General features: G+C 37.5%; 1 protein-coding gene across 1 annotated transcript in view; it reads right to left on the bottom strand.

Moving 5' to 3' along the window:
- The window catches only part of THOC2 (THO complex 2), a 50,080-nt gene that overhangs the window by 8,665 nt on the left and 27,782 nt on the right, over positions 1-13,633 (bottom strand). The window contains exons 20-33 of the mRNA XM_008936239.1: positions 12,015-12,132; positions 11,071-11,250; positions 10,325-10,489; positions 9,399-9,674; positions 8,822-8,963; positions 6,441-6,598; positions 5,764-5,892; positions 5,130-5,261; positions 4,861-5,045; positions 3,947-4,131; positions 3,541-3,643; positions 2,724-3,160; positions 1,989-2,047; positions 463-498 (exon numbers count right to left, since the gene is read on the bottom strand). Coding sequence (XP_008934487.1) covers positions 463-498; positions 1,989-2,047; positions 2,724-3,160; positions 3,541-3,643; positions 3,947-4,131; positions 4,861-5,045; positions 5,130-5,261; positions 5,764-5,892; positions 6,441-6,598; positions 8,822-8,963; positions 9,399-9,674; positions 10,325-10,489; positions 11,071-11,250; positions 12,015-12,132 — 2,305 coding nt within the window. The remainder of the gene's footprint in view (positions 1-462; positions 499-1,988; positions 2,048-2,723; positions 3,161-3,540; positions 3,644-3,946; positions 4,132-4,860; positions 5,046-5,129; positions 5,262-5,763; positions 5,893-6,440; positions 6,599-8,821; positions 8,964-9,398; positions 9,675-10,324; positions 10,490-11,070; positions 11,251-12,014; positions 12,133-13,633) is intronic.

Genomic DNA, 13,633 nt, shown 5'->3' with positions numbered 1-13,633 from the left:
GAAAGAGTACTGATTCCAGAGATATGTCTCAAATATTTTTGGTTTTAACTAACTACCATTTCCTAATTGGCATCAAAAGAAAAACTAACTATTCTAAGAACTATTTTAACTATTCTATCACCTCTTCAGCTAAATAAATAGCTCAAACATAAGGACATTTCCCTAAATTTTCAGGTTTCAGAGGCAACCAGAAAAGATCATGAGCCATGAAATCTCTTCACAATATTGACAAGAAAGGTAAATTTGGGTAATTTTTGTGATGGTGCTTCTACATGACTCTCTCTCTCTCCTCTATACAGAGGTTCTATATAGCAGGGTGGAAAATAAATCCCTGTTACTAGAGTAGCATTTACAGGAATGGAATTTGAATTTTCTGATGGGGTTTGCCACAAGACCAAAAGTTAAGTTCCCTCTGCAACAAAACATGAAAGTAAACTTTGGTGGTTTCTAAAAGATTCAAACCTTTGCTGAAGAGTCCTTGAGTTCGTTGAGGTTGTCCTGTAGAAAATGAATGGAGATGACACGTAAGCTGGAATAGTTTTCAGAAACCAGAGGAACTTTGGGAAGCATGGCCGTACCCTTGAAACAAAAAACAGCTACTCCTTCTGGAATAAATCTTACGTTAATACTGTACACTGAATAAAGCTCGGAACTGAAATTTTTTAAAAAGAAAGAAGAAAAAAGAGACAGTCATACCTATCCTCTAGACCCCATTATTAAGTAATCTACAAAATGTTTATATCTAATTCTTCAGAAAACAATGAAAAAACACTCTCCCGCCAAGACAAAAATATAAAGAAAAAACAGCCTTAACTTTAAATACATCTGAACAGGTGAAACAGGTTTAAAGTGTTTTTGAACCTGTAACTTCTCCACTTTCAGTTAAATGTGGTAGAAGTCACTCTACAATGACTTTACATCGCCATCTACAAAAAAAGCAAAAACAACTTCATCATTGAGTAGTTATCTCTGCCACCTGCTTCCTCAAAACTAGTAACAGCTGAATTCTCCAAAATCAGCCTAAATCTTTCAAGTAAATCTTACATAGAAAAATATATACTTTGAAAAACCAGAAAGAAAAGCTTGTTCTAAAGTTGGTAAGATGGTGAAGTTTAAAGGCCCACATAATCCATCACAGTGCTCTTGATGAAGTATTAGTAACTTACAGTTTTCAATGTTCAACGTACTGCAAATTCAAAGATTCCATGAACATAGATGGTTTAGAAATAAAATAAATATGGAGCAAGGAATGGCTACCCTGAGTCTTCAAGTAGGCTACGCCCATGGTTTTGTGCTGCGCTTGAATGCTTGGGGTTTCTCTTTGCTGGGTAGGAGGCTTGGTTGCCACATCTGGTTTTATCGTAACGCAGGGCTCAACATGGTGGGAACCCATTGGAAATAAACAAACCTCGAAGGGAAGGTACAACAGAAGCTGCATGCGCACTGAATATACACAACTACAGGAGAACTGATCACCAAGGAGACTTTAAAATGGAACTCCTTTCAAGACTCCTCCTTAGAAGGCACACATCGGTATGATGCTCATCAAGAAGCCTGATGAATGCAGAGGTATCGTACATCCCGTATCATCCAGGAATCTTCAGTGCTACAGATTCTTCAATGGAAGTGCAGAAAAATATGCTCCACTCTGCTGCAAAGACTCGTTTGCTTGTAGCTACCATTGCACTCCAAAAAAACTGACTGCTTAAAACAATGAGGCACTTCTGTGTAAAAATTCTCTTGCCATTTCCAAACACTATTTACAAAATTTGTGCTAGGTCCTTGAAGCATTATTTTGGATAATTAAAAATATTTTTATAGAAAAAAAGACAGTCCGCCAATAAAGAAAAGGAATGCATTTTCTAATGCAACATAAAACCTCCAGTGGCTCCAGTGAATACTTGGCACAAAACTTGAAGGAAGTCGAACACTGGCATCCCAAACTCGTGAGCCTAACATGGGCGCTGCCTTCCTCAGGCTATACTAACCTTTACTGTTGAGGAATGTGATGGAGAAGAATGGCTATCAACTTTGCGGCGTTTTTGTTCTGAGGAAAGAAAAGAAGAACAACAGCGTTATCAGAACGCACTGAAAAGAGGGTGGTCTGATCTTATATCACTGAACCACAGGACAAGCATTACAACCCTTCTTTATTTGGTTTGCTTTAAGCAGTGAAAGTGTAAAACTGAACATCAGTCTCATACTATAAGAACCTAAAATATCAGCATTCGGGATCCGTTAACCCTTTATATGACGACAATGGACTGCCACAGCTTACTGTGTCCTCCCTGTCCTTGTGTTCTTAAGGACACAAAAGCCTACAACCTTTCACATCCTCCATTTTCTTTCAGTTCAAAGGTTACAATCAAACTCTCCAGGTATTTCCTCGAGATTTTTGCATTCCATTTTTGCAAAACTTGCCAGGGCACAATTGTACATTTTAATAAAAGACCGTTTAGACTAATAGCAAAAAAAAAGACAGGGTCTATTAATACAAGCACTCACTGACAAACTGTGAAGCTCACACATTCTCAGTCTTCCTTTTGGAGATACTCTTATGACTTAATTCAGGCACTAACTGTATTTAAAAGCCAATGCCAAAACGCTGTTTATCATGTGGCAATCCTCTCTCACCACCTCTAGCCTTCCTTGACATTCAGTGATTTCCCAGCGACACTGTAGTTTATTATAGACAAGAAGAGAAATTAAATATGCCAACTTACCCCTTTCAAATTCTGATGCTTCTGATCGGGGAACAGGTGACTTCAAGGACCCAGCTACTGGCATCTTTTCTCCTCCTTTAGCATTTTCCTTGGATTTCATTTCCTTCGCTATATCTTTTTCTCTGGACGGCTCCTTTTCTCTCTCCTTTTCTGCAGTTGACTTGGACTCAACGATGGTCACGACTGTCTTGGATTTTTCTTCTTTTGAAGCTTTTTCTTCTTTCTTCACTTTTTCCTTCTCTTTGTCAGATTTTGGTGTTTTCTCCTTGATCTCTCTTGCCTTCTCATCTTTGTTTGCCCGTTCTTCCTTTGGTTTATCCTTCCCATCCTTCCCAAGTGCCTTCATCTCTGGAGTGGCAGCTGGAGTCTTATCTTTCTTTTCTTTATCTTTTTCCTTCCCACTTTTCTCTTTATCATCTTTCTCCTTAATAATTTTGCTGTGTCAAAAATAAAAAGGCCCATTAACACATGTAGAAAACCAACTCTAGTTTTATCACAAAAGTTTTACTTCTGACCATTTCATAGAAGTATGACTCTTGAAGTAGTCATTGTCAGATTTCAAATTTGCTGTCTCCTTTGCAGAACAGCAGCAAGCAAAGGTTCTTGTTTTAGTTTTATTTAGTTAAAAATTGAATGCATTTAACAACAGTGTTAGATCAGTACAGCTGTGTATCTTGTAGGAAAGAAGCTTATTTATTAAACTTTTAAAAAATTTAGATAAGGAATGTGAAAGCAAAAAAGAAAATGCAGAGCATTTTCCAGTATAATTCTACAGTTCGGAAGGAAGAAAACAGAGTCAAAGAAGAATTTTTCTTACCTATTAGAAGCACTGTTTCCATTGCTTGTTGTCACCTTCGGTGTAGCGTTGACAGTTTTATTAATAACTTTCACCACACCCTGAGACTTCTCCTTTAGTTTATCTAGTTAAAAAAAAAAAAAGAACAGTTTTATTTTAACAAGTTAATATACATTGTACTGGTTAAAATAAAACAAGTACCTAAGCATATTCACATAAGATCATGTGTAGTTCAGTTAAAATAGGTAATTAAATGCACAACACCCTCTCCCAAAACCAAATCAAAATAAAGGACACACTTGGAATCTATTTAGCATTGTATTTAATTTTTTTCTTTTCAGTTTAATGAGGCAGATTTCGAGAGTAGCCTTTAGTGTCAGAAGAATTCTAGTAAAAACTAAGTGAATATAAATCACAGGTTGCTTACCAGTCTCCTCAGTAGTGCCTTCTTCCAGTCTAACTGTATTTATTGTGAGAGATGTAGGCATCCCAGCACCACCTGGCCCATTTTGTACTGTTGCAGCTACAGCATTCCTGGCAGGTGGGTCTTTGTGGTGGAACTCATTTTCAGGTATCATGAAAGGCTTCCTACTTTTCAACTGCCCAGAATAGCTGCAAGTCGCACAGATTGTTAAATATGCACAAACATAAAGCAAAACATGGGTTGAATCTTAAATGAGGATCTAATCTAACAGTTCATCTGTTATTTATTTCACAGTTTTTCCCAACCGATACGCAGTTTCTTCCCCCTTTATCGATGAGCTCAAATAAAATTTTAAAAAGCAACAAACAACAACAACAAAGAACACCACACTAGACAGAATCAGCCCTACCTCCACACCCTCTTCACCACCACACACACCTGCCAAACACACAGGAACAGTCTACTGACAAAATTTAAAACTATTAGGGCAGCCTGAATTGCCCCTCAAGCATACGTGGAGGTTTCTGGGAGCATTCATCACAGAAAGATGTAAAACATGACTAAACATTTTAGAGTCATATAAACTTCCAGAATCTACATCAACAGCCCTTGGCTTTCTTCATTCTATACTCCCTCCTGCCTACTTGCAGCTATACTATTGCTTTAAAATTAAGCTATGGTCTTGTGAGTGGAAATCTTAACTATTTGAAGTGTTTTACTACAGTCTTGTAAAGGAAATTAGTGATCATCCAGCATAAAATGAAAGTTTCCATTCACACTGCCAGCCCTGAGATGCAGGATAGTGAAATCTTCTGTGATAAGGTAAAAACCAAATGTTAGGACTGTAACAGTTCCAAGTCTTTAGAAGCTTTTCATGATCCACTTTTAACCACTTTCTTAAAGTAAGGTGTTGTTACCCCATAGCCAATGCATATAGATCGGGTCTCTTCTCTTTCTCTTCCTGACATATCTTATGTACTCTTCTTTCCAAGGCTTGGCCCAGGTTCAGCACTTTTGGATACCACGGAAGGATTTTGGTCAGCACAATCAGGATATTTCTGATATGTGTATATTCACCTGTTTCTAGGCAGTGCACAGAAGCCTAGAACACAAATTAAATCCAATGAACGTTTTTTTTTTTAATTAAAGTTTCCAAAAAGACAAGTTTTTTGTCATATTTACTTACCTTAGTTAATTTATAGTGCCATTTGTGCACCACGTGTCTGAAATTCTCATAATCCAACTGATCAGCTTTATTTCCACCATCAAAACCAGTTGCCCGTAATATAGTTAGGAAGCCTGGATAGTTGCCACATTCCTACACAGGCATAAAAGAAAAAAAAAATATTTTTCAGGAAGCATTAAACCAAGAAAACTGCAGAAGTTCATATGAACAGGAGCATTTTTTCATTAATTCTGATGGAGACTAAGACACGATCAAACTTTACAAGACTTATACTTTTTTTAAAAGCTTATGTATGTTCAAATCTTAGTTGGGGGTGAGAGAAAAGATTATTTGTAATTTAACTAGCTTTTGCTAGGAGTATTATGAGTTTCCATATTCTCCCCAAATTATCTTCAAGACAGGCTTTGGGAAAAATCAGAAGTGTAAGATTTTTTAGCCTCTGTTTTTTTGACACTACACAAAATTACTTCTATTAAAATGACATGAATTACAGAAACTCAACTTTAACATTACACCACCACAAAAACTCACTGTTTTTAAATCTAACTTCCTTCACTAAACCCATTTTTGCTGGGTGAAATTACACAAGTAGTCATTGTAGTCTCACAAGCAAGCTTACCCTAACTTCACATACCTTTTCATATATGACTCTGTCACTGTGCCATCTAGTCACAGTCTCCAGCATGCAGCACAAAAACCTGCCGTATCTACTGGCTTCATTCTCAGTGCAGCTTGCAACCGTATATATAATATCAGAGAAAACCTGTGAACAGCCATAATGAAAGGTTACAACTACTTTACTGAATTACAAAAAGAACAAGAACCAACAAGAATTTCATCTAAAACACCATTAACTTGGTTTCTAAAAATAAAAGAGGTCTCTTATAAAATATTCTGTTTGTTTTCAAGACTATTATCCAGCTGCTGGTCCTTCACACCTCACACAGAATCTGAACACTGCATACAGCTACTGCTGACACTCAGTTTTCCATAGATCAAGTGTGTCTTCAATGGTGTGTAACTAGTTTGCTTTCAAATTAATCATTTATTTGAGCAGGTAGAAGTAAACACCTAGCCAAGCTGATGAAAAAGGATTTGTTCCTGGCCAACAGAGGTTCATCAGATAGGGCTTATGTAGTTGTCTACTTCTGTCACCTAGAACAGGCACTGAATATTTGAGCAAGAATGCTCTTTGGGCCCCATGATATCAAAGCAGATACCTCCTTCAACTACTCCCTCTCAAAGGAAACCAGACTAGTTTGCATGCTCATACTGGTAATTAAGCACATACACAAAGTTCTAGCTACTTACTCTGTCATAGCAGAGAAGTGTGGAGAAGTTGGGTGTTTTCTGCTGGTGCACCAGTTCCACAAAGTGAGCACAATAAACTGCATCGATTGCCGAAAAAATGCATCGAGGAAATATACATAACTGCAGGAATTTTGTGATAGTCTCGTTTTTGGTAGACTCTTCAAATATAAAGAAGTTGGGAGAAAAAGGAAGAAAGGAAGTTAACGAGTAAACATTCAGCTGCTCTCTGCCCAAGAAGCTGAGTACTGGCACATGCACATTCTCAGGTTTGTACATTAGGCTGCTTGTATTCCAGACATGTGTGGCACTGCTGAGGAAAGTGCAAAGTGAGCTAAACTCTGAGAATTGGGGAGGGTAGGAGGGTGGCTGTAGAAAATTATTGGGAAAACTCTTCTAGTGCACAATTGGGGGGAAAAAAAAACAGGCTCAGAAAACATTTTGGTAAACTTCAACTGCTCAACTTTTGCACCTTAGCAAAAGGAAAACTGTCTGCTATCCAGAACACTTGTTTTCTCCTTTGTAGTTGGGTCTCACTTTCAGCTCAGTTTCCTCAGAAATGGAAGAACATGCTGCTCATATACAATCCCTTAACAATAATTTTTCCAGTCAATCAAATGATTACAGGAATTTAAATAGAGAAACAGTTTTCTGTAAACCACCATCCCAACACACACATTTTGTGAAGTCACATTCTACCATTGAGTAAAAAACTGCACTGGATGCCCAACAGTTACCTGTTCTGTTTGACCAACCACTGGTTGGTCAACACAATGGCCAAACACATACCCGAACTGGTTCCACAACAGCTCTTTCCCAGTTAACAAGGATCACAGAAATAGAGGAACATATAGCACAAAAGGAAGGCAGGAAGAAAGTAGACTTAAGGATGAAAGCACAGAACTGAAGACTACAAGTGGATGCCTTCAGAGGAAGGACAGTCATGACCCTCATGAGGGCAGCTGGTGCTTTTGCACTGGGACTACTGCACAGCCTGCAGGGCACAAGTTACAAAACCCAGGATTTACTTGTGATGCTCATGCAATAAATCCTGTTCAAGAGAGGACTGTCAGCTATACTTGACTAAACATTTTATCTTGATTTTATTTAATTCTAGTACCTGCCCCTCGAAGTTTATAACGAGCCTTTCACACTAAAAAAAAACCCAACAAAACAAGAGAATCGCAGTTCATAGAACAATCAAGGGTATAAGATTTACATTAAACTATAGAAGTAAAGCAACTAAGCAGCCTTTCAGAATAGCTAGTTTCTGATTGTTAAAACTACCAGTCTACGTATTCTGCCAAAAGTTATCCTCCTGTTAATGATATAACCACTCTGTCAGGAGTATCCACACAAGAAGCTAGTCCTGTTTGTCTCCAGATATAATGCTGGGAAACCTCTTGCAGCTCAGGTCTGAGCACCCAAGAGCCAACAGTGAGCTGTTGCCCATATCCCAAAAATGCCTGTATTATTAAGAGCACATGTTTATAAACAGGTCGTATCTAAACAAACAATTTTCCAGATGCTTTTGGATGCTTCCTTCAGCAGGTAAATTCATCAGTTGGCTCTAAACCAAGCTTCATTCAGGTAGTAATTTTTCAACCAGTAATTTCACATAGGTAATTAGCCAGCTGTACCGTTAAGTTACATATTTATAGGGAAAAACCTTTCTTGATTTAACTTTCCATGTTTCTTCATTAAAGCAGCTGGGTGTATCTTACATGAGTTGGACAATAAAACATTTTCCCACTGGATTATGCTAGGCTCCTGGGGACAGATGAGCAACTACTTCCAGCTACAAACTGAAAGTTCTTCCAGGGAAGAAAACTGACCAGAGAAAACATTTCAGGTTAACCACACCAGCAGAGTTCACAACCAATATCAAACATTACAGATGCTTTGTCAGAGAAAAAAAAGTCTGTTCTGCCTCCTGCATATCTGCCACAAGAAACATTTGCATGCTCTTTCATTTTGTGGTGCTGTTAAGCTGCCACAATACTTATCTTGTCACTGGAACAAGGTTTCTGTTACCACCCAAATACTGGCATATTACTCCTAACGTTCTAACAGTAGTAAGTGCAAACCATTTTGCAATTACAACTTTCCACCAAATTGGTCAATCTCTTATTTTGTAAATTAGTGCAATATTTAAAAGGTCTTGACATTGACAGAAACACAAAATGGCTTGTTTTCTGGAAGACATTTGCAAAGACATTACATTCTAATTCAAAGTTTACCTTACTAACAGATCTCCACATATAAAAAGATCAAATTTTAAAATCAACATTAAGAGTATTAATGCAAGCTGAAGTTTTAGTTCTGGGGACAGTGATGACTGAAGAAGAAAGAGCCCATCCAGAGTGTTTCCCCTACACACTTACTTGCCAGAAGCCAGTTATCCTTCTCTAGTTTCAGTCTCTGTAGAACCCTCTGCACATGCTCCAACTGCTTCTTCTCCTCTTCAAGAAGCTTGTCCTGAAGAGCTGTACAACGTTCTTTTTCTTTCTTCTTTTTATTTGGAGGCTACAAAATGTCAATGCAACTCGCTTAGAAAGCTTTTAAAGTATTCTTTAGTGTTATCAGGAATTTAATTGCTCTATCCAATGCAAGTGTTAGTATGATACTATTTCAACTTTCTAGTAACCAATTGATTTTTTTGAACACTGACCAACAGACCTTAAGACAAAAGTGAACAGCTAAACTGCAGATAAAAGGTGTCAAAGGTGGCTTTTGGAAACAGATTTCCCAATGATTTTCACTTAGTGAAGTCACTGGTACTTTTAACGTGCGAATTATGAGGTAAGTCAGTCCAAATTATGTGACTGTGACAGATCAGAATGGATGAATCAAGTGACAAGAATCTCCCAAATCTTATTGACCTTAATATAAGATTTCACAAAAAAAAAATCTTTCAGGGTTAGAAAGTCTATATTGGACCACAAAATTATATAAACATACCATTTCCTGATTGTCATCTATGGCTTTCATCTGGACTTTAAGCTTGTTGACTTCTCTGTCATAGCTACTATGTGGGACAGCAAGGTCATACATTGTCAAAGACCAGAACGTAGCATAAAACTGGGGACTGATGTCATCCCAGACCTTGGGAAGGTGCAGAGAAATCACAGCATCGTGCACAGGAGCCATCACCATCTCACATGATGTAATGTATTTGTGAACTTTGTGCTGCTGTTTATTTCCCTTCTCAGCTTTTTTTAGTTCATCATACTTCGACTGTGGATAAAAAAAGTGAAAAATTTATATTGTGTACAAAGATTATAATCCAACTTTTCTGATGCTATACAGTGCTCCATGTACATAAGTGACATTTCATGAGTGTAAATGTTGGCTATGTAGAAAGTTTTTTGAGAACTCTTAATATTCATCTGTATTGATGGATTTATCTTTCTTCACCACTGCTGTTACCTGTTATTACAGTAACACATTGTAATACATCAAGTGAAAATTCCTCTCAATATTTAACATTTTAGATGCAAGAACAAATTTATTTCTGACACTTCCTGGGACAGCACACCTTTGTGTAGCTGCAACATTTTTCTCCACAGCAAAAGTCCATTTAAAACATCCGCAGAAGGAAGCATGCACACATTTGGGGGAACAGGAAGGGGAAGAAGTCCTACTGATCACCCAAATCACCACAGGAGATGGCTTCATTAACCACAACTTCTGTTACTTGTGTGAAAGCTGACACAGGGGCCATATTTCCCATGAAAACTAAGAGTAACTTGTTCCAAGCCACAGCTTCTCTTTCTACCCCTACTCAAAAAGCAAGTTTTATTTAGCTCAGCAGGAACCTAATACATATAGTGATGACATGTAATATAGCAGCACTAACAGCAGGCAAACAGAGGAGTTCTACTTACTGAAATATGATGTGCATACATGGGTCTTGAGAGGAAAAATGCAGCATCATGAGGCGTGTGGAACTCATTGCAGAGAACATCGATGGAAGGCACTCGCTTAATGTAATCCTCTGTGCTTAGATTGGATGCTAAAAACCCACCAAACTGTACCAGGGTGTCATGGCACTACATGGGAGAGAAAAAAGTTAGCAGTTACATTCAAAAGTGAAGGTCAAGAGAACTTGAAAGCTTGCTTTTTTCCTTTTTTAAAAGGTGAACAACACATAGTCCAGTAAGAATTCTCATGGGGGAAGAGATGCTAAATTTTCCATGCCACATACTTCTGTCTCTCAATGCTGACTCAACTCTATCTGCATCAAAAGAAACCAAACAAAAGCACTCTATAAAAGCCAGCAGAACCGTAAGAGCATTCTGTTCTACCAGAAACAAATTATAGCTCCTACTGCCTAAGGCAGGATTCAGGCTGCTGCTTAAAAGTCTTCTAACAAAGATCAAAAAAAGACAATGGACAAGAAGTAAGAATTTAACTTTCTTATGCCAAAGGATATTTTAGTCTTTCACTCAGAAGTCGCTTGTCAATATAATATATATTTAAGACATGCATATATTTTAATGAGATCACTGCAACTCATTTTGAAAATTCTTATACTCCTATTTATTGCACTAAATTCTTACATATTGTGCTGATACACTAGGAGATACAAAAAAAAGGGAAAGTTTTTAAAAATGCAAGTGTTTTTACTTGCCTGATCATACAGTTTTCCCACCAGCTTCAGATGTTTCTCCCCTCCTTCTTGAAAGATGACACCATTTCTCTGTTGAGCCATGAGCAGGCACAGTGGAAGGGCAAGATCATGGTCCAATAATGCATCTTTCAATCTCTGAGAAGATTTTTTTGTATTCCTGATTTGGCCAAAGTATCCACCCTGCACAGTACAGAAGAAGTTACCCAATTTGGAAATAGTGCACTGCAAATCAAAACCATGTGTGCTTCTGGCTGCAGGAATACTGACAAATTAGAGTCAAGACAGTTTTCTGTCCATCAACAAAAATCCCCCTCTGGGTCCTGTACTGCACCAAACTATATAAGAATCAGAAACTAACTAGTCTTGCACATTACTAGTCTTTTACACAGTAAACACAGAGTGACATTTCAGCTCCAGCACCATGGCACTGCTGTTTAGACCTTGGTCTGCTGGGATCTGCTCCAAGCTTCTTCTCTGTTCAAAGCAGGAATTTCGGATTTTAGCTCTGATTATAGCCATTGAACTCCTCAGAGAGTTGAGTCTAGGTCAGACCCAACTAGGTCTTTGATGCCAGGACTGAAATGCTTTCAGTTGTTAAAATGCTTTATTCTCCTCTCAACAGGGAGCTGCTACCCCCAGTGCAGGGCTGAAACAGGAGGGCTGCACAACTCAGGCACTCACTGACTGCTGTAATTTGAAAGTCTGTCATAACCCTGGATAATGAAGGCTGATTTCATTAATAAGAGATGCTGTGAAGCACAAAAATTAAGGCTCACTTATACATTGCACTGGCTGCCTGTCTGTAAGGCTTGTGAGCTCAGTGGGGTGGGAAGCTCTCTGAGGAATGCAGTAACACCTCTCAGCCACGCTGCTGGAGTTCAGCAAACAGTCTTCAGAACCATCACTAATAAGCAATAACTTAATTAAATTGAACACAAACACACCTCAGCTTTTAGTTGTTCTCCACCAGTCATGGCTTCCAATTGTTCATTTGTCATCTCTTCTGTAACTTCTATCCCTGCCATTTTCTGTACTACCTCTTTTAAAATAAGCAAATCAAAGCTGCACAGGAAACAGAAAAGTGTAGTAAAAGAAATTGTTTAAAAAATGGAAGCTGTGACATTCAGTACACAATATAAAGCAACACTATGATACACACTAAAGCAAATAATATTTTCATTCTTTAAGAAAGCAGTATGCTGAGTACACAGGGATTTCTTTGCTTCAAGTAAGAAGCACTCAAAAGCAATGCAGGCATTCGACAGCTAGATTTCAAAACCCACTCAGAACAATTTCATTGTTTTTAGTGACTGTGGTGTTACTAACTTAAGTATCACCAAAATAATCAAAGTTACTGCATAAACATGGAATATTTTAAGTTTTATTAAAAATGTCTAGAATAGCAAACGGCCTTAAAAATTTACTGACAAAAATCACTCTGGAGAGTTTATATGGCCCATAGCATCATTTTTTACTTAGAACACAGAATACAGAAAACACGTCGATAATCATCCTATCCAGAGGCTCCAACCAGAAGTAAGTTTTCCGTCTAGGAACTATGCAACACATCAGCACATACTCCCTGTTCAAATATGTTCTTCAAATGTTGAAGAATCCAGTCCTATGGAACTGGTTACAGTGGTAACTCCATTTTGTTACTATGATCCCTAATACTAAAGTGACTATTAAAAAGAATTTGATTTCTTTCAAAATATCTAGCTCTGGGGAAAGACAAGAAACATTACTTACCCTTCCTCTGTAGCTCAATGTGATTGTACCATCATCAGAATACAAAATAATTTGGGACAGAGGACCACATGACACTTAGTGTCTACATTGCAGGGAAGGGAAAAAACTAGATTTCTCAATACAAATTCCCTAAAATAACATGCTGCATTATCTCCACTGGTAAGCTGTCCTTCAGTAAGCACATGAGGGTTTGTAATAACAAAACTTGATACTCACCTATGTGATAAAAGTAACATATTAAAATAAAATACACAAATTAAACAATAATGCTCAGTGATGACAATGGAAGGACAGAAGGAAAAGGGAAAGTTCAAATGGGAAACCTTGTTTAAAAACTGTTTTGGAGTTACGATTAACATCAATGTATTAAGAAGCAATTCAACTGCCATTAAATAAATTAGACACGGTATTTCAAATCTTAAAACATTAAGAGGCATCCCTGCAGAGAAGACACTGAGAAAGAAAGAACTAAAACTTTAAGTCACACCCTTTGATATCACAGATAATTACTTTTTAAATAATGTACAAAAATTTCTAAAACATTACAGACCAGAAGGGGTTTTTCCATCTCGTAAGTTTGGGGAAAATGGAATTAAAATAAGTTACAAATGAAAAATCAGTACTTTAAAAATTATGTCACCGCTATAAAATTAGAGGAAAAATAACTTACTACAGAGAGTACTATGCCTTCTGCTATTTAAATTTCTTAACCCTCCTCATATTATGACTGGAGTTTTACCACTACTAGAGTACTACTACATCAAGCACCCATTATTAGTAAACATCCAAACAATACATTATAAAAATTCAGTTT

Source organism: Merops nubicus, unplaced genomic scaffold, assembly GCF_000691845.1.
Source record: "Merops nubicus isolate BGI_N331 unplaced genomic scaffold, ASM69184v1 scaffold21732, whole genome shotgun sequence".
NCBI classification, from domain to species: domain Eukaryota; kingdom Metazoa; phylum Chordata; class Aves; order Coraciiformes; family Meropidae; genus Merops; species Merops nubicus.
Note: the sequence above shows the minus strand (reverse complement) of the source record. Positions and strands in the feature narration are given on the sequence as shown.